Source organism: Ruditapes philippinarum, unplaced genomic scaffold, assembly GCF_026571515.1.
Source record: "Ruditapes philippinarum isolate M1 unplaced genomic scaffold, ASM2657151v2 ctg668_1_1_1_1, whole genome shotgun sequence".
Taxonomy (NCBI): domain Eukaryota; kingdom Metazoa; phylum Mollusca; class Bivalvia; order Venerida; family Veneridae; genus Ruditapes; species Ruditapes philippinarum.
Genome location: NW_026865876.1, coordinates 96863 through 124805, shown reverse-complemented (window position 1 = coordinate 124805; position 27943 = coordinate 96863). Strand labels below are relative to the sequence as shown.

At 32.1% G+C, this 27943-nt stretch overlaps 2 protein-coding genes across 6 annotated transcripts in view; one reads left to right on the top strand and one right to left on the bottom strand.

Annotated features, from left to right (window-relative positions):
- LOC132730625 (RUN and FYVE domain-containing protein 2-like) overlaps positions 1–27943 on the bottom strand; it is a 71544-nt gene that overhangs the window by 8757 nt on the left and 34844 nt on the right. For all 4 annotated transcript variants that reach the window (XM_060716593.1, XM_060716597.1, XM_060716596.1 and 1 more), the window contains 2 exons: positions 23851–23967; positions 21641–21808 (listed from right to left, as the gene is read on the bottom strand). In XM_060716593.1, coding sequence (XP_060572576.1) covers positions 21641–21808; positions 23851–23967 — 285 coding nt within the window. The remainder of the gene's footprint in view (positions 1–21640; positions 21809–23850; positions 23968–27943) is intronic.
- LOC132730627 (prepro-gonadotropin-releasing hormone-like protein) lies at positions 60–6844 on the top strand. Of its 2 annotated transcripts, none has more exons than XM_060716598.1 (4): positions 60–218; positions 4369–4546; positions 5805–5870; positions 6446–6844. In XM_060716598.1, the coding sequence occupies exons 2-4, from the start codon at positions 4376–4378 to the stop codon at positions 6491–6493; spliced, it is 285 nt and encodes a 94-aa protein (XP_060572581.1). In that variant the 5' UTR covers positions 60–218; positions 4369–4375; the 3' UTR covers positions 6494–6844. The 2 variants fall into 2 exon arrangements, with proteins under 2 accessions (XP_060572581.1, XP_060572582.1); XM_060716599.1 differs by lacking the exon at positions 60–218 and adding an exon at positions 1351–1642.

The window sequence follows — 27943 nt, the reverse complement described above, 5'->3', positions numbered from 1 at the left end:
CTTAAGGGAAACAAGAGGGAAATATTATGGCAACTTCAACAAGTCACATGTTGCAGAGATGTTATAAAGCAGATGTTCAGACATTAGCGGATACCCACACACATTTCGAGGCTGTCTTGTGTTTTAGTATAAAAGGCCGACACAGAGTAAATATACAACACTATGTTACCATCATATCACTAACACTGCCTTTACATTGGAAAATTATTAAAGTGAAGGTATTTATCATTATTTTGTTTGTATCATATTTTATATTTCTTGAAATATTTATTTCTTTAATAAAGTTAAGATAAAACAACATTTTACAGATTATACAATTAATTTTGTATTGTTTGCTTTTAAAAGTTGGAATAATTTGTGTACACCAAAAACTTTAATTCACTTTCTATATTCTTTATGTACACAGCTAAACAATATGTCTTTCTTCCTGATTTTGCCAGATTTTAAAAAGCGTTCTTTTTGTGATGAATTATTATATTTTTTGCAATTCATTTATGATGAAAAAAAAGAGTTAAAAGCAATAGTCATCACTTAGAGAATTTTTCCTATTGTATATGTCAAAATGAAAACAAAAATGTAAATAATTTCAACAAACAGAATTTTTATTATGCAAAAATGATTCCTCTAAAACTCAATGGTGTTTGAAATTTAGTAATAGATGCAGAAAGAGGCTGTTGGCATTAAAATTATAAAAAAATATGACAGTGAAATTTGCTAATATAGAAAAGAATAAAAGTAGATGATTCCAATTGGTGCAGATTAATGTCTGTAAATCTTAATCAATTTCTTGACAGCATTTTTATAACATTTGAAGGGATGAAATTGTTTTTTAAATAAAATGATGAAGTCTTAGATGTGAACTAAAATAAGTTTGTATTTTTTTTTTAAAGAAACACTGACATTTCATTTATACAATCAAATAATAATGTTGCTAATTTTTGAGAAAAAAAAACAACAAAACAACACCATACTAATTTCTTTGTGTTTACGTATGCCCAGTATCTTACACAATTTTTTAAAAGCACAAATTGCAAAAACTATTGATGTCAAAGTTAAATATCAATATAGTATGAAAACAATAAAAAAAAAACAAAAAAAAAACAATCCTGTCTGGTAAATACATTTTTTTTTTGGTATTTTATACTATTTCAAATGTGAAAATGCTCTCTTTTACTTATGAAATACCAACAGAATGGTAAATAAAACAGAGGCAGAATATTTGCAAAATAAAAATCTAATCAAATAAAATTTAGATTATAACTGACAAAGCTGAAAGCTTTCATTAGTTATCAGAACCTAAGGCATAGCTAATATATGGAAACAAACTCTTCATCTGGAATTATTTGCGTTGCTAAAAGAAGAAAGTATGAAGGAAGTTTAGCTGAACTATATCAAACATGCAAGTTTATTCATGACATTTGTGTTGGTAAAGCAGAGAAAAGGTTACAAATCTCATGATTTTATCACTTCTAGATATTGTTATTCCATACTGTCATCAAAAACCGTAATTATGTTTGTCAAAATGTGTTAGTGTATTATAACAATAGCCTTGCAGAAAACTATATAATCTAACAATTTCTCCTCGCAACCTCTCTTGCTATACCAACCTCCTACTGGACTACTATTTTGTGCGCAAACAAAGGTATGTGAAGCCAAGGTTTATATTTGTGATTAATTACGTGTTTTTCCTCATTTACGTTATAATCATAAAAAGAAAATAATTTAACAGTAAACAGAATAAAAACTTATTATGAGAGGAACTGACTAAAAACATCATTATATATAATGACAAGCGATTTTATCATTGATTCATTAATGAATAAAAAGAGTGTCGATGAATTATAATATAGTGGGATTTTATTCTGGTAAAATATTGCCATCATCTTGTCAATTTCAATTTATGTAAAATAATGTAAGTTTATTTAAAATCATTAAAATATAAACACGGAACATATTATTTTATATTCAAATTTTACTTTTTATAAAAAAAATAAATATGATGTTCATTTATGGCATTATTCAGCATCTTTTAAAGATCCTGTATAAGGATGTAACATACAGTTAAGTGAAGTTTTATATATGTATATACAAAAAGTCATGTAAAAAAAAATTTCCAAACATGTACAGCAAATGTTTATATACCCGGTAAATTATAATTAAATGTTAAAAATAATGCATTCATTTCTTATTTAAAAAAAAAATGGCTTTGACTTTTATCAAAAATAAATTGTCTGATTACCTTTATTTACATGAAATGTTAAATTGGATAATTTCTTGATAAATAATGCTTTTTGAAACTTACAATATAGATAAATCATATTTGAGCATCAGCTTTATAATATCAAACCATAAAAAAATTACATCACAGGGTCTTTATCATTTAATTATATACATTGCTGCTTCATCAATTTTTGCCAAATCAAATTATTACTACTGAAATATATTCAGATGTCATACCTTTAAATTAAATAGTGCTGTAGCTGTTAAATGTAAATATTTCTGACAAAAATACTTTAACAAAAAATCATATATGTATGTATGCACACATTGTGGATATTTGTAAAATTTTAATTGACAATATACAAAATTATAGCTTCTAAAATTGTTATATTTTTGGTTGCTCAGTCAACTTTCTTTTAAATTTAAAAACTTTCATTACTTTGTCCCTATTTGTAAACTTGTGATATTAAATTATAGACTGTGTATAAATTTGAGAAAAATTATTTATATTTGCTATAGTGTTATATTAGAACTTTATCACATCACAGCATAATGGAGCGGCTTTAATATCGCTTAATAAGTAAGGAACATTAGTTTTGCATTTCATATTAGATATAAAATAAAATAAAATAAAATAAAATAAATAAATAAATAAATAAATAAATAAATAAATAAATAAATAAATAAATAAATAAATAAATAAATAAATAAATAAATAAAGTGTCATAGAATCCTTTAAAATAACCTATTGCAACCATTTGAGATACATTTTACAACAAAGTTACATTTTCCACTCAGTTAATCTGTTTTATCACTAAAATCTTAATTATTTTCATAAAAAAAGCATACGTTGTGCCTGTTTTACTAAAAATATTTCTGTTGCACCAAAAGATCTCCATTTCGTATTTTAATCATACCCATATTAGTTCTCTGCCCTTCATTTCAAACTTAGTTCCTGTAACATTTCATAATCGTCTTATAGAAGAAAAAAAAAGAGTTTTGTGTGTGTTGAAGATGGTCAATAACAAAACAATTCCGACGGTCAGAATGTGATTAGTCGCATAGTTATCGTTGAAAAACCTAAATTTTATCTAACATAAAAATTATTTATTTTTGAAAGCACAAACAGTAAACTTTTTGAAGAGAACTATTTTGTGTCACCCGTATTAAGACATAGTGAACTCCTTGCCATAAAGATTATCCAGTAACTAGATGGCTGTAAGCTATAAAAATTATTATTTTCTTATCTTTTTGTTTAAAGGGACTCCTGGGGTTTAAAAGCCTAAAAACATAACATTTGAATTTCTTACATAAATGAGCTGGGGCACTTTAAACAGAAATATATGTAAAGATAGTTAAGAAATATACTTTGAAATAAATTGAAAATCGTATTTTTATGCTTTTCTTAGCCCGATTTGAGTGAAAAGCGTTTAAACGCTTTTCATTTTGGGTCACTTTTTTACAATTTGAATAATTATTCTGGAAAAATGAAGTGCGCAAATGATCTGAAATTTTGCACAAAGATTAGTGGTCTAAACCTACATCAAATGGTACATTTATCTGGAAAAAATATTTTCAGTCCCATCATGTCAAAAAACCTCAGTGGATCTAGATCGAGTCCCTTTAAATTAAGAAAACCAGGATAGCATCAGTACATTTTCAATACAGAAATGAACATGCTTGTAATTACCAAAAGTGATGTGTTATTTGTATGGTACTTTTTAACAAAGGTTCCATCTGCTTCTTCGGCTAAGTAAAGCCAGTTTAAAAAGTTTGATACTACTAAGGTACATATATATAATCTTCTTTTACAATTAAAGGAGGCACAAATATAATTCTTACTGAGGCAACAATGAATAAGTGTATCTGCATACAAAATAACGTTTAGGTATAGAACAAATCAATCTATTGTTTAAACTATATTGACATTTTGAACAATCTAATATTTGCAGCCTTGTGTTAAGCCAGGACAATGCCCCCTAAATTGTACAAATAGTACAAACAGAATAGTGAAAAGTGAATCAAACCACAATAATGAAAATGGTCAAAGACTCAATTTGAACCTGTTCACGACAAGCAGTGTCTATATACATGCAATCAACCACATTCCCCTCAAAATTTGTTTTTTTTATTGTTTTCTGTTTGCAGCAGAAAGATGAATGCCTGCATATTATTGACAACTCTTGTTACTATGATAACAATAGAGAAGGTTCAAGGTCAAAGTTATCATTTTAGCAATGGATGGAATCCAGGAAAAAGATCAATGCAAGAACCGGTGTGCCATTTTAGACAGGATGTCCAAACGCTAGTTTTAAAACTGATTGAGGTAAGTACATTGACCAAACATACCCCCTTCTTTTTTCCTGCTTTAAAACTGTTCCATGAAAATAACAAAATTTTTAATGTTCTAAGATATTTTTCTCATGCTGTTGGTAAAAATTGGATGTAATTCTCCTCAAAAAAACAAAAAAAACTGTATGTACGACAAATTTGTAGTCCACTCTCAATTTGGTTAAACAAAACACTTGTCTATGATGCTTTAGCTTTGTTGAGATGTCATAGGCTAGCCAGTTTCCATGTCAATCCCAGTCACTCCTTACTTTTATAACCAAGATATTTGCAGTATCATTTTCATTGTGAATCAAATTACATGAAACATTATATTCATAGGATTTTATGGTGTAAATGTGGCAAGGATGCATCATAACTTAAAAATTTGCAATTGATCATTTCATACTTTTATTATAAATTGAACTTTATGGCAACAAACTAAAATGATCTCTAAAGCTAGTAGGGCTTACATTCCTGGAATATTACTCAACCTACACAACTAGAATGATAGTAAATTAAATAATGTGCAATTGAAATCGGCAGTTGGAGGAAACATCCTGAGAGAAATAAAAGTGCAAAATAATGAAATAAGTACATTTATTCTATATTTTAACTGTAAATTAGAAAAACTAATAGTCACAAAAATATGCTTAGTTGGTTAAAATGTTCATGCCAAGCTATTGTGTTTTAAATGTTAACTTTAAGGACCACTACCAATGAGTTTATTTTGTTTGGGCTTTAAGTCTCACCAACACTGTAAATGTCATATCGCAACTTAAATTTCCAGCTTTCCATGCATTATTTCAGGTACGTTCATTGTCCAGTAAGCTAGGTGGATAACTTCCTCATATGAAGTTTAGAATTTAAATCCCTGGTGGGATGGTACGGTACAAGTGGTTTGAAGTTAACAACTCAATCCACACGACAACCACTGATGCCAGAACATCATTTTAAATTTTTGATCAAGTTCTAATACAACTTAAATATTGCCTATATGACTTGAAATACTGTTGGAAAAAGGCGTAAAATGAAACAAACAAACAAACAACTTAAATATAGATAAAGGGAACTAGACAAATCATCAAAAAAAAACCCAACACAAATATCCTCTGTGTTTGGATTGCATGTTAATAATGTAACAATATTGTATATTGTTTCAATTTTGTTTTCACAAACAATACAAAGGTTTTTATGAATTATGATAATAAAACAAAAAACATTGAAATTTTATGAGACTTGATCTTGTTTTTCAGGATGAAGTATATAGAATGTTGTCGGATCCAAGCTGCATCGGTGGCGTACCAACACTAAGAAATTTTGTATGTTTTATTATTCTTAAAAAAATAATACTAAGATAATTTTACTTTAGGCATAGTTTAATATTCTTTCTGTTAAATTAAAAAAATGTGTTGTGTTATATCCGACCGATCAATATTGTAAATAGGTGTATAATTATAATATCCAAGTAGAGTGATAAAATACAAACAAATGAGAATTGAAATATATCAAATTTCACAGTTAAGTGTCTACAGTGGAATCAAAATGTCTGATTATTTTGTCAAAATGCCAGTCACTGCTTGATAATGTCCATTGAGAGTAAATATTTGTTTCTTTCTAATTTAATACAATGTAATTGGTACAGAATGTTGAAACAAATTCAGATAAATATACAGATAAACAGAATTCCCTCTATATAAGTCTATACACTGGAGCTTTGCTTATCTAGTAATTCCACTGACTTACTATATTTCTACAAAAGATTCTTAAAAGTTGTTCTACAAAGTCTGGTTCTATTTTAACTTTCATACTTAAGGTACAGAATGTTTAATTCAATCAAGAAGTTTTTCTAATTTACAGTTAAAATATAGAATAATCATTTTTCCCTTTATTTCAGCTAAAGAAAGACCTTGCCTATACAGTTCCATTAGATGATAAAAAGTGAAGACAAAAAATGCTGACACTCACATGATCAATGCCAACAAAATCGTAACATCGAAAATATTAATTTCTCAAAAGACAGTTTTATAACATCTTAAGATTCATTTGACATTGATTAACTAACTATTTTACCAGCATGAACACTAAAACATGGATACAATGAAAAGGTTATTTGTTTAATTAATTACATTTTTTTGTAAAAAAAAGTCTTACCAAATGTATGTTAATATGTAATGGCAGTACTTATTACCTTATTGTCATTGTGATTTACTAAACAGAAACTTGATTCATCAAAAACATATAAGCACTTTGCATCAGTTAGTCAAAAGAGAATTATCATGAAATTCTTCAAAGTGTTTTTGTTTACGTATTTGCATCCATCCAAAGACATTTCCCAAAATGCATGTATGTTTCTTCAATAAGGGACAGGAGTACTATAGCTGCACTTAAAAGTATTTATATCATTAGAAGATGACCACTGAATAGCATTGCTTTTTAAATTGAAAATCATTTTGTGATATTAACTTTCCTCACTTTACAGACTTACTAAATGTTATAATAACAGATGAAGACAAAACAATCAGAAAAAGTTTTCAGGTGGAACATAAACAATTTGCATACAAAAACATATGAATGCAAACATCCCATATTTCACCTACATTAATGAATAAGCAAAAACAATTAAATTAAATAAGTCCTTAAAATCTACTAATAATCTTATGGTGATATTTTCAACACAAAGCCATTGAAACATAAACACAATAAAATGATATGTAAAAATCAACCACTGTTGAATATGCCTGTTAATATTCTAACAGAATTTGCTATGTTACAATTGTAACAGTAAATTTTGGTCAGTTAAGTATATATATGTGTGGAAAGACATTATGTAGCAGTGTACAGTATAACTAATAAATGATCGGATTAATGCATTCTAACTGAGGGCCTATCAATTCTTTTAATTACATCATGGTTTATTGACAACTTATTATTAGTTTAAGCAGGGAAAGTGCTGTACATTTTGTTTTGTCCAAGAAAATATCAAATCCGTACATAAATAACAAAATTACCATAATTTAACCAAAATTCAATTTTTGACCTTGATGTTCAAGGTCATTTAAAGCTTAAGGTCAAGGTCAGTTCAACTTTTAAGGTCTTGTCCAAATGGTTGTTTTGTCCAAATATGAAGATAATCCTAAATTACCAAGTAATAGTCAATTGTAGTTAAATTCAGTGATAATTTAATAATTTAACCTTAAAGGTCAAGGTCATTCATAAACCAAAGTCAATTTGAGTTTCATATACTGTACGAGGGTTGTTCAAAAAGTAATAGGACTGCAGCTCTACTGTTCACATTTTTTAATTTACGTACATAATTTTACAAGAAACAAATATCGGAACATGTTCTATATATACAGTGAAAAAATCAATACAAAATGTTAACAAATAACAATGACAAGGGGTACGAATTGCGGCGCACGCTGACAATACAATAAATGACGTTCATGACGTTGTTTACTGAATACAAAATAAAACAAGCAATTATCATAGTATTGCAAGCAATCCATAAGTCCCCTACCGGTAAGAGCCCAAGCAACATTCTGAAGGGCCATTGGCCATTCACTTAGGTTCCTATTTTAAGTAAATTTGTTGAAAAAGTTCTTTAAAAGTGATCACAGGAAACAGTTTTTATGTACAGACAGACGGACTGAAAGACACTCTAAAGTTATTTTTTAAACATCCCTGTTATCAAAATATAACATTTTTAAAATCCTATCATGATTGAAGAAGTTGGAGTAAAAATTACCAATTTCTCAAAAAAAAGTCTAAGTTCAAAAGGGGCATAATTCTGGAAATAGTCTTGCTAGAGTATTGGACACTCACAAAATTTAATGTTGAGTGATAATAAGAAACATTTATATGAAGTTTGAAGTAGATACATTCAGAAAAAGAAGTTATTAAAAAAAAAACAATGTTTTTTTCATGAAAATTTTAAGTTCAAGGGAGGTAATTCTGATAAATTTTGTGCTAGAGTTGTAAACCTTGTCACATATGATGTGGTTGATGACAAGCAACTTATATTTAAAGTTTGAAGAAAATACCTTAAGAAATAAAGAACTTATAGTGAAAAAACTTAAAAACTAGAATCAGAAATCTTGAAATTCAGTCTATTTGTTGCCATAGCAACCAGAATTTTCAACATAGGAAGATAAGAAAAGGATGTGCATAATTTCCATACCGCCATCTACCCATATGTCAAGTTTCATAAACATATTTTCAGTACTTTTTGTGTTATCACTGGATCCAGGTTATGTGTAAAATTTGCCATATTTTCAGTCTATTTGTTGCCATAGCAACCAGAATTTTCAACATAGGAAGAAAAGAAAAAGACGTGCATAATCTCCATACTGCCATCTATCCATATATCAAATTTCATAAAAATATTTTCAGTACTTTTTGCGTTATCGCGGGATCCAGGTTATGTGTAAAATTTGCCATATTTTCAGTCTATTTGTTGCCATAGCAACCAGAATTTTCAACATAGGAAGAAAAGAAAAAGACGTGCATAATCTCCATACTGCCATCTATCCATATATCAAGTTTCATTAAAATATTTTCAGTACTTTTTGCGTTATCGCGGGATCCAGTTTTGTGGACGGACGGACTGACGGACGGACGGACAGACGGACGGACTGACGGACGGACGGACGGACGGACGGACGGAGGGTAAACCTAAAGTCCCCTCCGGTAAACCGGTAGGGGACTAACAAGTGTCATCCATCTTGAAAGTATTCCCTCTAGTGCTCTAGTGTCTGAATCATGTGACCATGATCAGGTCTCATATGGGGATATTAAGCGGGAAAGAAAGCGATCACAATTTCGATCAACTCTCCAAGAGAAATGCCCAATAGCCGGTCATTCTCCACTTTTCTCGAATATTTTGAGTAAACTGGGAACAAGCATGAAGTTATAATGCTGATGCAAAAGTGATTTATATTATTAATTTTCACATGTTTGTCATTGTACGTACGCGTTTTTAAAACAAAATGATTATATAAAGTAAAATAACAATATTTATAAATTGAAAAGTATCATTTATTTAAACAAAATTCGGGGGAAATACTGCTAACCATTACCGTTAATCATTATTATATTAATTTATTAAAACCAAGTATTATCTAATGAGATACAATAAAATAGTGTTTGATAGAAACGTCTGATATACAATGCTTTGGTGAGAACTGAATAAGTAGACCAGAAGCGGACATAAAAAGTGCCGGACAGTCCGCATACCGTTTACCTTCGATCCATTTACAGCGCTTTTGCAATTGACGTCACTAACGTCCCGTCAATTTTCCGCTTTCATTCTCACACTTTCCTGTTAGATATTTTGTATTCGCCGTTTTTAAAATGATTGTACCAGCTGAAAACGAGTGTCCTGATGACAGGATATGATTGTCCTTTCTTAATTGTATCATTTTGTATGTATCTGAAAGAATATTGCCAATTTATTGGCACAATTTAACGATCGCACGAATTTCTGTTTGTTACCGAGTGCCGTATTTCTACATTTAACGCCATGACCACAGCTGTTTAAAACTAAATAATTATGTTATTTCATGCCCGAATGACGTCAAATTTAGATATAATGTCACTTAAAATTTAATATAAATAGATGTGTTGGTGGAATATATGGACAAACAAAGAATAAATTATGAATTAATAAGGAGTACAACTTAGCTTCAATAACTATTTTTATGTGCTGCGCCAGGTGCGTGTAATTATGGTTATTCAATAGCACAGGAAACGCGCGTTCGTCACAATAAATTAATAAACTTATGCATAAATTGTAGAAAACATTTTACGATTCCTATACATATGAAAATATTCTAAATTGGATGAAATATGAATATGCAAGACTCTCAGTCCTATTACTTTTTGAACAACCCTCGTATAACTGGATATTTATGCGTTACAAAAATTTCGCGAATGTCAAAAAGATGACTTTTTGCATGCGGAAATATTTGCGAAAATAAGATTTCTTGAATTTAATACTGTTTTTGTGATATCTTAAATTAAGCAGGTACATGTTAAGAATATGCTATTATTGTAATAATTCTATTCAGTTTTTAATACGATGCTGTCCGGTAATCTTGCGCACCTATGCACTTATCAGCTAATTAACTACGATTCAATAAATACAAAAAAACTCATTATTATTTTCCTATTTGCAAAAATCTTTAAGACATATAATGACAGAAATATTTTTTGGAAATAACTCATTGAACTGCAGGAGTGCAACAATGTAAACACTTACCACCATGTTTAATCCCAACAGTTATTTGTCCGGTGATCTTGCGCATGTGTTATGAATGACGTCATGGTAGCTAATTTTTTAAAGTATGGTGTCCCAGTAATACTATCAATATAAATTTTGTGAGTCCAATTAATGAAAAGCTAATTTAAACTGTTCAAACTGTTCAAACAAAACTATAACACAAACTTATTTACATCAAGGGTTTGTTATTTTACTGTTCACTACTACACCTGGGACACCTGAAATCATCACTACCAGTAAATGTCTCAATTTCTGTACAGAATTTCAGATGCACCCATTGACTACACACAGTACAACACCAGTTAACAAATGCAATGCTCTTGTCTAGACCCGTTTACGCTTCCGTAGAAAAAAAATTAAAAAGCGCAGGAGGGGCCCATTTTGACAAGATGGCGGGAATCGGCAGGAGATAACAACTGAACACACCTTAATTTGCAAAGGGAAAAAAGAAAATTTACAACGTTTTATCGGTGCAATACTGCTTAAAAATGTGTGATATTGATTGTTTTTCTTGCTGGACGTAAGATTTTGGCACTGGATGAATAGACAGGAATATAATGGGAAAATAGGTCAGTGGGCGTGTTTATGAATAAATAAATAGGATGACGAAATAATGTAAACAAACATGTTTGACAGATATTTTTTTAAGTTGTAGTTCAAAGTAAGACCAAGTCACAAATTTTGGCTGAAAATTTCTAGCGACAGCATAAACAAACAGCCAAACGAAAGGAAATGCCGAGTGCGCAAGATCACCGGCCGCGCAAGATCACCGGACATGACTGTACCTTTAATATTTGTATAATTGTTTGAAATATACATTGTTAGTTTGATAAAGGACCTGATCAAACATTTCTTTGTCATATTTTGAAACATCCTTCTGTTATATGAATAACATACTGCGTTATAACCACACATACATTGTTTCATTAAAACATTTGTGATTTATCAAGACCAAACGTAAACCACAAGCAATGAGAAAAATCAATCTCTTTACCTGAACAGTCAAACTTATTTATGTAAGATGCTATATGAAAAATTGTTTTAAAATGATAGAACAAAGTTTGCGTAAAAAGAAATCAATTTTGCACGATCAAATATTTGTGAATAATTTCAATTCGCAAAAATAGCAAATATTTCCATGTTGCAAAATTAACCACTTATACAGTACATGAAGGTCATATCATTTAGAATGTTGCTGCTTATTATGAATTTAACCCATTTTTAAATAACAAAGATATAGCCAGTAACAAAAAAAGAACAAGAGCATTTCATTAACCTTTTACCTCATATAGGTGTGTTTTGACGGCTTTTCACCCCCCCCCCCTTTGAGGCCTCATAGAGTGAAAAAGTGCCCTATTTAGACCCCCAAACACAATTGTTCTTTGAGAAATGTTGGTTAAGAAGTCATCATTTTTTTGGCTCCGCCCCCTATCAAAAAGGTACATCAAGGGGTTGCCAGAAGGGGGATGTGCCCTCTCCTGTTTCAGGGGTTTGGAGGGGGGCAGAAGTCCCCCTCTGCCTCATAACAAAGACAAATTTTGAGCATGTGACCTAAAAATGGCCTCGGACGATAGTAAGGTAATGTATAACCAACGCTGAAAAGCCTTTTACTCTATCTCAATCCATTGAGAAGTTGCAGCTCTTTGAAATCAGGTTTGATTGAAAAAAACAATGCAAAATAGTGGCAATTTTGAGACGTCATCCCGTTGCCATGGTAACATGAAATTTAAAATTGAGCATGCTGTTACAGAGGTTATGGTCCAGTCAACATTTGTGCCAAGTTTCATCAGTATTGAAGCATTTTTCATAGTTTCATAGCAGTTTGAACTTGTAACAGGAGGCTTTTCAATGATAACGGCCATTTTTCATAATATGCTCATGGGGTAAAAGGTTAATAAACATTGTAAAAACTGCTAAAGTTTATTTTTACATTTTTCTTTCTTTACAGTTAGTTTTGACTTTATCTTTTGTTTATTTTTCTTAATCGTCTTGAACTACTTATAAGAAAAAGAGAAAATCATAGAGATACACGATGCTGCTCTATCAATATAGCAAATAAATGTTTTCACACAGTCTTGTTCAGACAAATTATGTTCAATTTCAAAAGTTCAGTTACGAACAGTGTTTATAGTCTGAAATTACAATTAACAACACCAGAGATATTTATTACAATTAACAACACCAGAAATAAGTCAAATTTCAAAACTGTATAACGACCAAATATCTTTAAACAAGTGTAAAAACCGGGGCCAGAGTAGTTTTTATTGAAGACAAGTTTATTGATGATTAAAAAGGGATGTAATTTTAAACAAGATGGCCATGATGGCACTAATATCGCTCACCTGAATATAAAAACACTCCATGACAATGAACAAGTAATATTGTAAACTATAATGAAAGCAGATATAAAATCTAAATCTTAAACTAATATCACAAAGTTCATATTTGAATCTGAAATAGTGCACATGTAGAAACATTACTGGTTGCTATTGCTAAGGGAAACCAACAGTTCCATAAGATGTCACTGTTTGCCATAGAAAATAAATAGTTTCCTTTGATGTCAGTGCCTGCTATGAAATTCAATGGTAGATTGGAGAGTTAATGTTTCCTGGTTGCTATGAAAATTTACACTTTGCTATGAAAAGTCACTGGTTGCTATGGAAACTTAAAGCTTTAGCTCTTGTAGATTTAGAAAATGTTTGTTTTTTGTTGGTTTTTTAAATGATCAAAATTCTCAAAACATATAAATAACATACAATGTACCAGAAAGCAAAAAATATAAGCCTAAAAATAATCAAAATACTATGCTTACAAATAATTTTCTTCTTTTTTATTACCTCCTTTTACATTTATTACATCAATACTTACATGAACATCCATCTTATGTTCATTATTTTTACAGAAACTTATAATTCTTCTTTATAAAGAGATGATACATGCTAAATATCTATGCTATTATGTTGTATGTTGGAGTAAAAGACTTTTAAAACATGCATACTATATAAATCAGTGTACAATTGTAAACTGTGCCAGACCTACCCATCCCCCCCTCACCAACCCACTGGGCACAGCCATTTTTTAATATCGGTGAAATGATTTTGGAACAATTGCAGGGTTCCTCTATATAATGATATGTGCCAAATAACTATGATCTTTACATATCAGTCTTTTTATTAGAGATATGGCAAAACAGAGAAAGCATTGTAAATTAACAACTGTTGGTAGAGTACTTCAGACATTCATTCATGTCCATAGTTTTAATAAATGTGTTTGGTTTATTTATACTTGCCACCGGTTGCCCACATGGGCGAGTCCTCCAGAAGAATATTAGTCATTTTAGATTTTGGAGGATGGTGCAAGATACAGATAGAGAAAGATGCCTCAATTCCAGAAGCTTCTCCTGGTTTTTTAGCATGCCAAGTGTTTAAGCACTCATACACGGGACCTCGTTTTAAAGTCTCATTCGAAAGACTGATTAGAAATATTAGTTGGCCAGCCCGGGAATTGAACCCACAATGTCGAGATTACAAGTCTCGCGCTCTAACCGATTGAGCTATGCGGGCTGGTGTTTAATTACTTGACTAAAAAAATTGACATTTTATATGCCTCATTTACAACTTATTGTTATTTAGTGAATTTACAGATCTCAAGGAACATCAGTTTCAATTAATAAGATTGTATATTTTCAAAAAAATTAAATCATATAAATGTCCTCAAATATTATAATCTAAACAGAAAAAAACCCTAAAAATATGAAATTTGATAAAAAAAAACAAGAACATGTTTGTTAAACACAAATGCCCCCGGCTCAGATTCTTGTCAGTAGCAATATTTCAAAAAGTGTTTACCGATTCACTCAGTTATGGACAGAAAAATTGCCAAAAAATTGTAAACACAAGTTATATAGCTTGACAAAGTCATAGCATTTTGTAATTGTGAAAAATATAAGTTGCCAAGTCATTGCTCTGACTTGTGAAGTTGAAAAATATTCAACTTCATGCAAGTTATCTTCCTACCAAATATGAAATACATCTGTCATTAAATAAAGGCTGTATGGGCAAAAGTGTAAAAATCTATTTTGAGCACTGGTGACCTTGACCAAACTGACCCCTAACTCTATCCAAAGGTAGAATACCATGTAAGTTATTTTCCTACCAAATATGAAATACATCTGTCAATAAATAAAGGCTGTATGGGCAAAAGTGTAAAAATCTATTTTGAGCACTGGTGACCTTGACCCAACTGACCCCTTACTCCATCCAAAGGAAGAATACCATGCAAGTTATCTTCCTACCAAATATGAAATACATCTGTCAATAAATAAAAGCTGTATGGGCTAAAGTGTAAAAATCTATTTTTAGCACAAGTGACCTTGACCCACTGCTCCCTACCCTAATCAAAAGGATGAATACCATGCAAGTTATCTTCCTACCAAATATAAAATATATCTGTCACTTAATAAAGACTGTATGAGCAAATGTATAAAAATCTGTTTTTAGCACTGGTGACCATGACCCAACTGACAACTAACTACATCAAATTCTATGTTTCTATCAATTATAAATAACATCTGTCTATAGAATAAGGTTAATACAACTGTAAAAATGTAAAAATCTATTTTTAACATTGGTGACCTTGACATTGGTAACATTGACCTTGACCCAAATGACCCCTTACTACACCCAAAGAAGGAAGACATGTTTGTATTAAACTAAGACATCAATTAAAAAATAAAGGCTGTATGAGCAAAAATGTTTATATTTATTTTTTTAACCAGTGACCTTGACCTTGACCCTAGAGACCGCTTACTCCACAAAAAATTAGAGGACCATCAAAGGTATCCACCTACTAAACATGAAAGATATCATTAAAGAAATTAAGCAATTAGGAGAAATTTAAGATAAATCCAACTTGCAGAAATAGGTTACCAGACAAGGCCCTATTTTCAAAGTGAAACAAGAACGTGTTTGTTAAACACAAATGCCCCCGGCTCAGATTCTTGTCAGTAGCAATACTTTATAAATGTTTACCCATTCACTCAGTAATGGACAAAAAAATCACCAAAAAATTGTAAACACAAGTTATATAGCTTGACAAAGTCATGGCATTTTGTAATTGTGAAAAATATAAGTTGCCAAGTCATTGCTCTGACTTGTGAAGTTGAAAAATATTCAACTTCATGCAAGTTATCTTCCTACCAAATACGAAATACATCTGTCATTAAATAAAGGCTGTATGGGCAAAAGTGTAAAAATCTATTTTGAGTACTGGTGACCTTGACCAAACTGACCCCTAACTCTACCCAAAAGAAGAATACCATGTAAGTTATTTTCCTACCAAATATGAAATACATCTGTCAATAAATAAAGGCTGTATGGGCAAAAGTGTAAAAATCTATTTTTAGCACTTGTGACCTTCACCCAACTGACCCCTTACTCCATCCAAAGGAAGAATACCATGCAAGTTATCTTCCTACCAAATATGAAATACAACTGTCAATAAATAAAAGCTGTATGGGCAAAAGTGTAAGAATCTATTTTTAGCACAAGTGACCTTGACCCACTGATCCCTTACTCCATCCAAAGGAAGAATACCATGCAAGTTATCTTCCTACCAAATATAAAATATATCTGTCAATAAATAAAAGCTGTATGAGCAAATGTGTAAAAATCTATTTTTAGCACTGGTGACCTTGACCCAACTGACAACTAACTCCATCAAAGTTTATGTTTCTATCAATTATAAATAACATATGTCTATAGAATAAGGTCAATACACCTGTAAAAATGTAAAAATCTATTTTTAACATTGGTGACCTTGACATTGGTAACATTGACCTTGACCCAAATGACCCCATACTAAACCCAAAGAAGGAGGTGTTTGTATTAAACTAAGACATTAACTAAAAAATAAAGGCTGTATGAGCAAAAAGGTTTATATTTATTTTTTAAACCAGTGACTTGACCTTGACCCTAGAGACCGCTTACTCTAAAAAAATTAGAGGACCATCAAAGGTATCCACCTACTAAATATGAAAGATATCAGTGAAGAAATTAAGCAATTAGGAGAAATTTAAGATAAATCCAACTTGCCGAAATAGGTTAACCAGACAAGGTCCTATTTTCAAAGTGAAAAAAGGGAAATAACTGGGAAATATGGATGACACAGTTATATAACTTGGCAATATATCATGTGCTTTGTATTGATAAGTAAGTGTGGAAATTATAAAGCCATTAGTATAGATAGAACTTAAGATATTTCCAACTTGCCGTTTTAGGTTAACCATTATTCATTTTCTAAGTGCTGAAAAGGGCAATAAGTAAATATGAAAGCCAGAGTTATGAAACTTGCCCAGATCGTGTACTTTGTATTGATTAGTAAGTGTGTAAACTTAGAAGCCATTGGTACAGGTAGAACTTAAGAAAAATCCAACTTGCAGTTCAAGGTTAACCTCGTACGGACGGACGGACGGTTCAATCACTATATGCCCGGGGGCATAAAAACCATTATAAAGTAATAGATTTTGTAAAATAAAGGGAGGTAAATACACAAATATATATTGGGAGGAAACATATTTATAAATTCATACAATGTAATATCCCTTTGTTATATAGACACATACATGTATATAAGGATTTTAAATAAGTCAGTGTGACCTTGCCCCGAAGCAGTCCAAAACTGCGCTCTGCACATCATCTCAGTAATATAAATATTTCTGCCAAATAGATTTAATTTCCTACTAATTGTTCAAAAGATAGAGTGGACAAAAAATTTTGATTCTGATACAAAATGACTATTAGTGTGACCTTAACCTTGACCTGAAAAAAGTCAAACCTGCACTCTACACATCATCTCATTATGGTTAACATTCCTGCCAAGTTGTTTCAAATTTCTTCCCCCAGTTAAAAAAATACAGACCGTACATGAAAATTGTTGAAATTGAGAAATAGTTGTAAAATCTTACTTCAAATAATGAAGTTATGGGCCAGACATAATTTTGCTGCAAGGTCATACTGTGACCTTTACCTTCAAGGTAGCGACCCAAATGTTGCGCGCGACATGTCATCTCAATATGGTGATCATTTATGTGAAATAGTTGTAAAATCCGACTTCAAATAACGAAGCTATGGGCCGGACACTATTTTGCTACAAGGTCATGCTGTGACCTTGACCTTTAAGGTCGCGACCCAAATGTTGCGTGCCACATGTCATCTCAATATTGTGATCATTTCTGTGAAATAGTTGAAAAATCTGACTTCAAATAACCAAGTTATGGGCCGGACACGATTTTGCTGCAAGATCATGCTGTGACCTTCACCTTCAAGGTAGCCACCCAAATGTTGCGCATGACACATCGTCTCAATATGGTGATCATTTCTGTGAAATAGTTGTATAATCAGACTATTTTGTTGCAAGGTCATGCTGTGACCTTGACCTTCCAGGTAGCGACCAGAACGTTGCGCTCGACACGTCGTCTCCATATGGTGATCATTTCTGTGAAATAGTTGTAAAATCCGACTTCAAAGAACAAAATTATGGGCCGTACACAAATTCAGGACGTACATACGGATGGACTGACGGACAATCCGGCGACTATATGCTCCCCAGAAATTTTTCGGGGAGCATTACAAACAATTGTGCCAAGTTATTTCAAATTCCTTTGATAAATGACAAAGTTATGGAACAGACACGAAAGTATGACGGACAGACGTAAAGACGGACGTCTTTCACAATGAGATGATGAGGCTTTTCGTCCCCCCCCCCTTTTTTGAGGCCTCAAACAGTGAAAAATGATCCTATTTGGGAAATGTTGCTAAAAAAGTGATCACTTTTTCGGCGCCGTCCCCAATCAAAAAGGTACATTAGGGGGTTACAAGATGGGGGATGTGCCCCCTTCTGTTTTGGGGGTTTGAAGGGGGGGGGGGTGGTAGTCCGCCACATCGCCAAAAATTTTTTTTACTTGTGAGAGGCTAAAAATGACCCCATGTCGATCATAAGGTAATGAGTAACCAACGCTGAGAAGCCTTGACTCTATCTCAATCCATTATGAAGTTGCAGCACTTTGAAATCAATTTTGATGGAAAAAATCAACACAAAATAGTGATTTTTGGCAATTTTCAGATATCCCCTCGATGCCATGGTAACATGAAATTTAAGACTGAGCATGTTGTAACAAAGGCAATGGTCCAGTTAACATTTGTGCCAAGTTTGATTAGTATTGAAGCATTTTTCATAGTTTCCTAGCAGTTTGAACTTGTAACAGGAGGCTTTTCAATGAAAACGGCCATTTTTCACAATATGCTCATGAGGGAAAGGTTAATTTAACCATCATGGTCAATGTCATAAGAGAGCAAATGTAAATTTGAGTTAGATACACATGAAGTCTTTACCCTAAAGAATATTCTATTATAAAATGAAGTCAATCCATTCAATAATAACAAAGTAATGGCCAGTTACAGCAAAAAATGAAAATTTCAATAATTTGACACCAGGGGCAACTTTGGTAGAGGACCTATAAATGATATTATATAGCAAACATAGCAAACATCAAAGCTCTAAGCCTTGTACCTTCAGACAAGAGGTTTTTTAATTTTTTACTGTATGTACATATTGACAATTTATGACCACCGGGGCGGGGCCAATTTTGACCCAGGGCTATAATTTGAACAATCTTGGTAGAGGTTCACTACACAATGTTTCATACAAAATATCTAACCTCTAGCCTTTGTCAATTTCCAGAAGATGATTTTTTAAAGTTTTTACTATATACATACATGTATAAGGAAAACTGATGACCCCCAAGGGCGGGGCTAATTTTGACACTAGAGGCAAAAAATTTGAACAACTTTGGTAGAGTACCTACCAAGTGGTTTTTAACAAGAAGATTTTTTAAGTTCACTATATAATCTATATAACAAACATACAAACAGATGCTGCGCTGGCATAAAAATCATTCAACAAGAAAACCTGTGTAATATGCACAAGTACTTGAGCTACAGATCAATCCTGTAGGTTTCATTGAAATTGCATTCATGATATTGGAGGAGTAGTCCAGACAAACTTTATTGACAACAGCAATAACTTGGCCATAAATCATTCAAGCAGAAAACCCATGTTACTATTATAATATGTGCAAGTACTTGAGCTACCAATCAATCCTGTAAAGTTTCATTAAAATTACATTAGTGGTATAAGAGGATTAGTCTGGACAAACTTTAAAAATAAAAATAATTAAAGGGCCATTACTGCGACAAAAATCATGGAACCAAAAAAGCTGCAAATGTACACAACTAGACTTGGTACTGATCATTCTTTCTAAGTTTGGATGAAATTGCACAGAAATAGTCTTGACAAGATTCTGTGTAGCTGGCAACACACAGAAAAACACCTTTTTTATTCAAGGGCTGAAAAGGGCAATAACTTGGTAACAAGGGTGATCAGTGATCACATATGTAGCATAATGATAGCCATTGCATGTTGCAGCTTCTGTGTAGGAGACACAAAAATCATTAACAGGGCATAACATGTTTTTTATTCAAGGGCCATAACTTGGGCAAAAATCATTCAAGAAGAAAAACCGTGTAATATGTGCAAGCACTTGAACTACAGTTCAATCCCATAAAGCTTCAATGAAATTGTATTAGTGGTACAAGAGGAGGAGTCCAGACAAACATTAAAAATAAAAATCACTAAAGGGCCATAAGTCAGTTGCCATAAGTCTCACAAAATCATTGAACCAGCAAATGCAGGCAAGACATATATTAACTCTAGATAACTATACTTGGTACTGATCATTCCTGTAAAGTTTGGATGAAATTGCACCAGTAGTTTTTGAAGAGTAGTCCAGACAAATTATGTGACGGACGGAGAGACAGACGGCAGAGAAGTGATCCCTATATGTCGCCACTACTCTGAAGAGGTGACACAAAAATGGAAGCCATAGTCATATATTTTGTATTGCTGGGTGTGTAAATTATATAGCCATTGGTCAGGTAAAAAAATCCAACTTGCAGTTTTAGGTTAACATCATACAAATGGACGGTTCAATTACTTTATGCCCGGGGGCATAAAAACTCCTTATATATTTATTTTTTGTGTCAAACCCTCAATATATATGAACTTTGAAAATTGGTCAAAGATACCTAACTGTTACCCTACACTTCCTCTTAACCTTTTACCCCATGAGCATATTGCGAAAAATGGCCGTTTTCATTGAAAAGCCTCCTGTAACAAGTTCAAACTGCTATGAAACTATGAAAAATGCTTCAATACTGATGAAACTTGGCACAAATGTTGACTACACCATAGCCTCTGTAACAGCATGCTCAATCGTAAATTTCCTGTTACCATGGCAACGGGGGGACGTCTCAAAATTGCCAAAAATCACTATTTTGCATTGTTTTTTTTCCATCAAAACTGATTTCAAAGTGCTGCAACTTCTCAATGGATTGAGATAGAGTAAAAGGCTTTTCAGCATCGGTTACCAGTTACCCTAAGATTGACTTGAGGCCATATTTAGCCTGTCACATGTCCAAAATTTTCTTGGCGATTGGATGGGGGACGGCGCTGAAAAAGTGGTCACTTTTTTTAACAACATTTCTTAAACGAAAACCAGTGTTTGGGGCCTAAATAGGGCATTTTTTCACTGTTTGAGGCCTCAAGAAGGGGGGGGGGGGGCAAAAAGCCGTCGAAACACGCTTATATGAGGGAAAAGGTTAATAACAAAGAGACAAAAATATGGTTACATAAGCAACAAAAAATACATCTATTAACTCTAGATTTGACATAAAAGATTGTGTAATAAAATGTTACCTCTAATTTGTCATACATCTGTAGATTGATATTTTTAACATCTTCAAGTTGTTTCCGAAGTCCTATTATACTATCCTGTTTCTCATGAATGTCTTTCTCTAGTAGTTGTAGGGCCATCTCAATCTCTTGTTTCATACCTATCTGTAACTCCAGCTCTTTCTCAATGTCCTATTGTAAAATTTAACATTGTTACAACCTTCAACCATTTCATAAGATAAAATATGATAATATTTAATTAATACTAGTAATACTTGTAACTTATACCGTATATCAGGTTATTTTTGGCAGTAACCTAATTTTAGCGAATCTAATTTCAGCCATTTTTTTTCCACATGTTCTTTCTTTTTCATTTTCCAGCTGATAAAGAGAGATCACTCCTTTAGCCTTTTCAAAGATAATTTTTGTGTGCAATTTTCATATTGATGTATCACTAACAGTAGCCTGGGTTCCAGTCTGTTGATTTTTTTATGTGCTTCTGTTTGGCAAATTGACAGCCTGGGGAAATACAATTTCGATCGAAGCGCCACCTAGTATTTACCCGAAAATTATGGGTGTAATTTAAAAAACTATAACTCATGTAACTACAAACTAGTTTCTAAAATTAGAAACTGAATTTCCACAAAGTGACCCAAAACTCAACGAACATTCACAGAGCCTCGCTTTCAAAACACAATTTTGACACTCGTTGACATAGTTTATTGCATGATGAGTGAATTTGATCAATATGTTTGATTAGTTAAAGACAACTTCCGTGTGAATGAAGTCTGAGAACATCCAAGAAATGTGCTGGACACAATCTATAATGGTAAATGGCGTCAAATTTTCATCATTCAGCATCTTCGCCTCGATTTCGATTAAGTCATGTGATTTGTTGGTCAAGTGCTATTTGGTCAATTAATAGGATAATCATTAGTTGATAATTACATGGGCAACCCCACAGGTTTCCCCAGGCATTGATATTATCAAAACACGATCGAGTATGAAATAGCGCGTATGTTATGAATAAGTAAATAATATCAACGCCTGAATCCCAGGCTACACTAACAGCTATGTATATTCAGTACTTCACACTTACTGTATACTGGTGACCAGTCTAGTGGAAGTGTTTACAGCACAGAATGTACTAATAACAACCAGTCTAGTGGGAGTGTTTACAGCAAAGAATGTGCTTATAACATACATGTACCCGTCTAGTGGGAGTGTTTACAGCACAGAATGTAGTTATAACATACCAGTCTAGTGGGAGTGTTTACAGCACAGAATGTACTAATAACAACCAGTCTAGTGGGAGTGTTTACAGCAAAGAATGTGCTTATAACATACCCGTCTAGTGGGAGTGTTTACAGCAGAGGATGTAGTTATAACATACCAATCTAGTGGGAGTGTTTACAGCACAGAATGTACTAATAATATACTAGTCTAGGGGAGTATTTACAGCACAGAATGTACAATTAATATACTAGTCTAGGGGAGTATTTACAGCACAGAATGTACAATTAATATACTAGTCTAGGGGAGTATTTACAGCACAGAATGTACAAATAATATACTAGTCTAGGTGAGTATTTACAGCACAGAATGTACTAATTAATATACTAGTCTAGGGGAGTATTTACAGCACAGAATGTACTAATTAATATACTAGTCTAGGGGAGTATTTACAGCACAGAATGTACTAATAATATACTAGTCTAGGGGAGTATTTACAGCACAGAATGTACAATTAATATACTAGTCTAGGGGAGTATTTACAGCACAGAATGTACTAATAATATACTAGTCTAGGGGAGTATTTACAGCACAGAATGTACTAATAATATACTAGTCTAGGGGAGTATTTACAGCACAGAATGTACTAATAATATACTAGTCTAGGGAGTATTTACAGCACAGAATGTACTAATAATATACTAGTCTAGGGGAGTATTTACAGCACAGAATGTACTAATAATATACTAGTCTAGGGGAGTATTTACAGCACAGAATGTACTAATAATATACTAGTCTAGGGGAGTATTTACAGCACAGAATGTACTAATAATATACTAGTCTAGGGGAATGTTTATGGCACAGAATGTACTAATAACAACCAGTTTGAGCATTGTTTACCACAAGGAATGTACTTATTATATATAATAGTCAAAGGCAAAAGTTTACAGTACAAACAGTAGTAATAAGTAAGGACAGCACATAATGAACTAATAACATACCAGTCTTAGGTGAGTTTCCTCATCAAGTTTTTTCTTCACCTCAGCGTACATATCATCAAGGCCAGCCCGTGATTGAAGGTATGTTTGACGTTCTACATCTATGTCTTTTTTAGATTCCTTTCAACAATTATCAAACATAACTACATTATTATTATTATAAAATATTTCAGTAAAAAGTTAAAACTTCAAATATCAAAAATATATGAGCATCATAAGAAAATGCGTATTAAGAAGTGTTTTTTGTTTATAAAAAAATTATAATGAAGTTACAATAATTTTTAATATAAATTACTTCAGACTTAAATTACTTCAGACATAAAGTCATTTTTCATAATTAATTTGTTGTCACTTTTCATGTATTTTGACAAATTGATATTCTTTAAGATCTTTTTTGTTTAAAAAAAATGCATAAAGTTACACTCATTTCATAAGGAAAAAGGAGACAACTCTTGACTAAAGAAGGAAAACAAAATGTAAAGGTTATACAGAATTCCTGCTGCATGTAAGAACATAGGAATAACCTTGAAGTGAAGGGAGACAACTAGTCAGAGCTTATCAAAGGAATATTGATTATGTGGGAAGCTTGAACAGTGCATGATATTGGTGTGTATGAATAATAGATTACAAATTGTCACCCTTATATTGAAAGTCTACCCATGGTATAAATGTTTAGGAAGATTTAGGCCAGCTTCTGATTTCCTCAGATAGACAGTCACAACAAGATAACAATGTGAGTGATTAGTCCATATTTTAATTGAACAGAAAGATGTTTGTGTCATTTTTTATATAATGGCTATATAATACTGGAGCTGAGTTATTCATGTCATTTTTCAAATCTTATCTCTGGACATTGTCTATATTTTAATGTGTTTTATTGGCCATTATCACCAATTGAGGTCATTTAAAATAAAAGTTATTAGGCACCATGATCAGTCTCACCAACCCACACACACAAGGCAGCATTAAGAGTGATCTATTGAATTTTCCAATACTGATCAATAGCAATGTCTTCTTGATGACTCATTCCTAGCAAGTACAACTATTTCCATGTTCAAGCATTTTTTCCATGCATAAATAAATTGCCATTCAGATTCACATTGAATAACATGAAAGTCAGATTCTTCTTGCTAAAAACCTGTAATCAAACTGTTATGGCCTTTGTAATTTTGATCAAGCAAGCAGATGCGACATAATTATCATTATTTAGATTGTTTTAAATATGACTTAATGCCTTAAGAAAAGAATTTTGCTGGATAAAAATTCCTACATGATTGATAATACAAAAAGAAATTTGTCTATATTCCAAAGAAATAACAAGAGCGATCAGTGATCACATGTCGCCTCATGATAGCTATAACTCAATCAAAAATTATTCAACCTAAAAACCTGTATAATATGCACAAGGATTTGAGCTACCAATCAAGCCTGTAAATTTTCATTGAAATTGCATTAGTGGTATAAGAGGAGTAGGTCTGACATATTTAAAATTTTTCAATCATTTAAAGGCTATAACTCTGACAAAAATCAATGAACTGAAAAATGTCGATGAGACGCACAACTAGACATGGTATTGACAATTCCTGTACAGTTTTGATGACACTGTACCAGTAGTTTCTGAGGAGTAGTCCAGACAAGCTTCTGTGTAGCTGGCAACAAAAAAAACACGATTTTTTTTTTCAAGGACCATAACTCAGCCACAAATCATTCAAACAGAAAACTTGTGTATCATGCACAAGAACTTGAGCAATCAATCCTGTAAAGAGGAGTAGTCCGGACAAAACTTCATTAACACCGTTTTCATTCAAGTGCCATAACTCGGCCAAAAGTCATTCAAGCGGAAAACCTGTGTAATAAGGGCAAGAAATTGACCTACCAAACAATCCTGTAAAGTTTCATTGAAATTGCATTAATGGTATAAGAGGAGTAGTCAAAATAATTTAAGGGCCATTACTCCGAAAAAAATTATTGAACCATAAAAAGCCGATGATATTGAAACTAGACTTAGTACTTAAACCCATGATATGCACAATTAGACTTGGTACTAATCATTCCTGTAAAGTTTGGATGAAATGAAATTGCACCAGTAGTTTTTGAGGAGTAGTCCAGACAAGTTTTGTGACGCACGGACAGACAGACTTGCGAAATGGTACTTATGTGACTTTTCCTTTAATCTTTTTAGCCATTTTTAGTTACACAAGCCCTAAAAAAAGACAAACGGAATGAAACGGATCAAAGAAAATGTACCATTACCTTTTGTTCTCCAAGTCACACAAGTGCCATTTGCTTTGTACGGACGGACAGACAGATGACAGAGAAGTGATCCCTATACGTCGCCACTACTCTGTAGAGGCAACACAACAAAATTATCTCAAGAGTCATATGTTTATTATCACATCAGTATTACTTAAAAGTGAAACTGTGTCTTTAAATATTTTCAGAGATTGTCATTTTCTCTTTTTTTTTTGCATCTAACTTTCCTCCTTACTTAGCCTCACAAAAGTCAATGAACATTTTCATTATTAAGTCATTGCATATTACAAATGGAGTCCAGAGTACACCTTGTGATTTTAACCATATTCAAGAGTGCAATGCCTTACTTTAACCAACTCTATCTCACGTTATTCCAGAATGGACCTTGAAATGCCTTATTTAACTGATTCTGTCCCAGTTATTCCAGAATGCACCTTGAATTTTCTCATTTAACCAATTCTGTCCAAGTTACATTCCAGAGTACACCTTGTAAAATGCCTTAAATTAATCGATATTGTCTCGGTTATTTCAGAATGCTCCTTGTAATGCCATAGTCTAGTCAACTCTGCCACAATATCATTTCTTAAGTTATAGATCAAGTTACATTTACCATCAATCTTTTACAGTCAAATTTAGATAAAGTGGACTCTATTTGTAGTGTTATCAAAAGGGAACAAGAGCCATGGTCGGAGGGGGCAACGCTTTTTTCTTTTTCTAAAAGCAAATTAAAAGGTTGAAACAAATCTTTAAAAAGAATATTAAAGAAAAAAAGTTTTTTCCTATTTTTTGTTAAATTTCAATAGGTAGGTCTAAGTCAAACTTGTTGTTTTGTCCAAGTATGAATCATTACCATAATGTTCAATGATCAGTTTAACATTTGAAACTGTGCACATGGTAGAAATTTCATAGTGGTACATCAAAAGGACAACAAAGTAGATCATTTCATCAAATTATCTAGGTCAGGTGATCTTTCATCTAAAACTGTGCTATTTGTCAAAATTTCATAACTGTACATCAAAGGACAAGAAAATAGGTCACTTTCTCAAATTATCTAGGTCAGCTGATTTGTAAGTTTGATTTCATATCTAAAACTGTGCACATAGTCCAAATTGCATAATTGTACATCAAAGGACAAGAAAGAAGGACACTTCGTCAAATTATCTAAGTCAGCTAGAAAGTTAGCAAGGTAAATTAAAGGTCAAGATTACATCTAAATTATTGGCCTTACCAAGTTACATCCAATTATAGCAATTATGTGTGAAAATTCAATAATCTGACCTTCAAGATCTTACATGAGTAAAGGGAAATTTGAGCTTGATATACATAAAGGTCTTGACTTAAAAGTTGTATCTTAATATGAAGTTGATCCAGTCATAAATAACAAAGTTATAGCCAGTTACAGAAAAAAACATGCAAAATTTCTTTCATTTGACCTTGATGGTCAGTCAATTAAAGGTTGAGGTCACATCTTAATTATTCAATATGTCTGTTTGGAAACAAGTCTTGTTTTGCCCAAGTATAAAGCAAATTTGTACATAAATAACAAAATTATGACAATTTAACCAAAATTCAATAATTTGACCTTAACGGTCAACTCATTTAAAGCTCAAGGTAAGTTAAATTTTTGAGAAGGTCTCATCCAAAAGGTTGTTTTGTCCAAGTATGAAGAAAATCCTTTCATTTGTTACAAAGTTAAAGTCAATTATAGCAAAATCAGTGAAAATTCAATAATTTAACATTCAAGGTCAAGGTCATAAAAGAGCCAAGATCAAGTTGAGTTTGATATACATAAAAGTTAATATGAAGTAAATCCATTCATTAATAACAATGTTATAGCCAGTTA

Excerpts from the sequence above, each read along its gene's own strand:
- LOC132730627 (XM_060716598.1), top strand. The coding sequence starts at position 4,376 with ATGAATGCCTGCATATTATTGACAACTCTTGTTACTATGATAACAATA. Across the intron at positions 4,547-5,804 it reads TAGTTTTAAAACTGATTGAG|GATGAAGTATATAGAATGTT; the intron begins GTAAGTACATTG and ends CTTGTTTTTCAG. Across the intron at positions 5,871-6,445 it reads TACCAACACTAAGAAATTTT|CTAAAGAAAGACCTTGCCTA; the intron begins GTATGTTTTATT and ends CCTTTATTTCAG.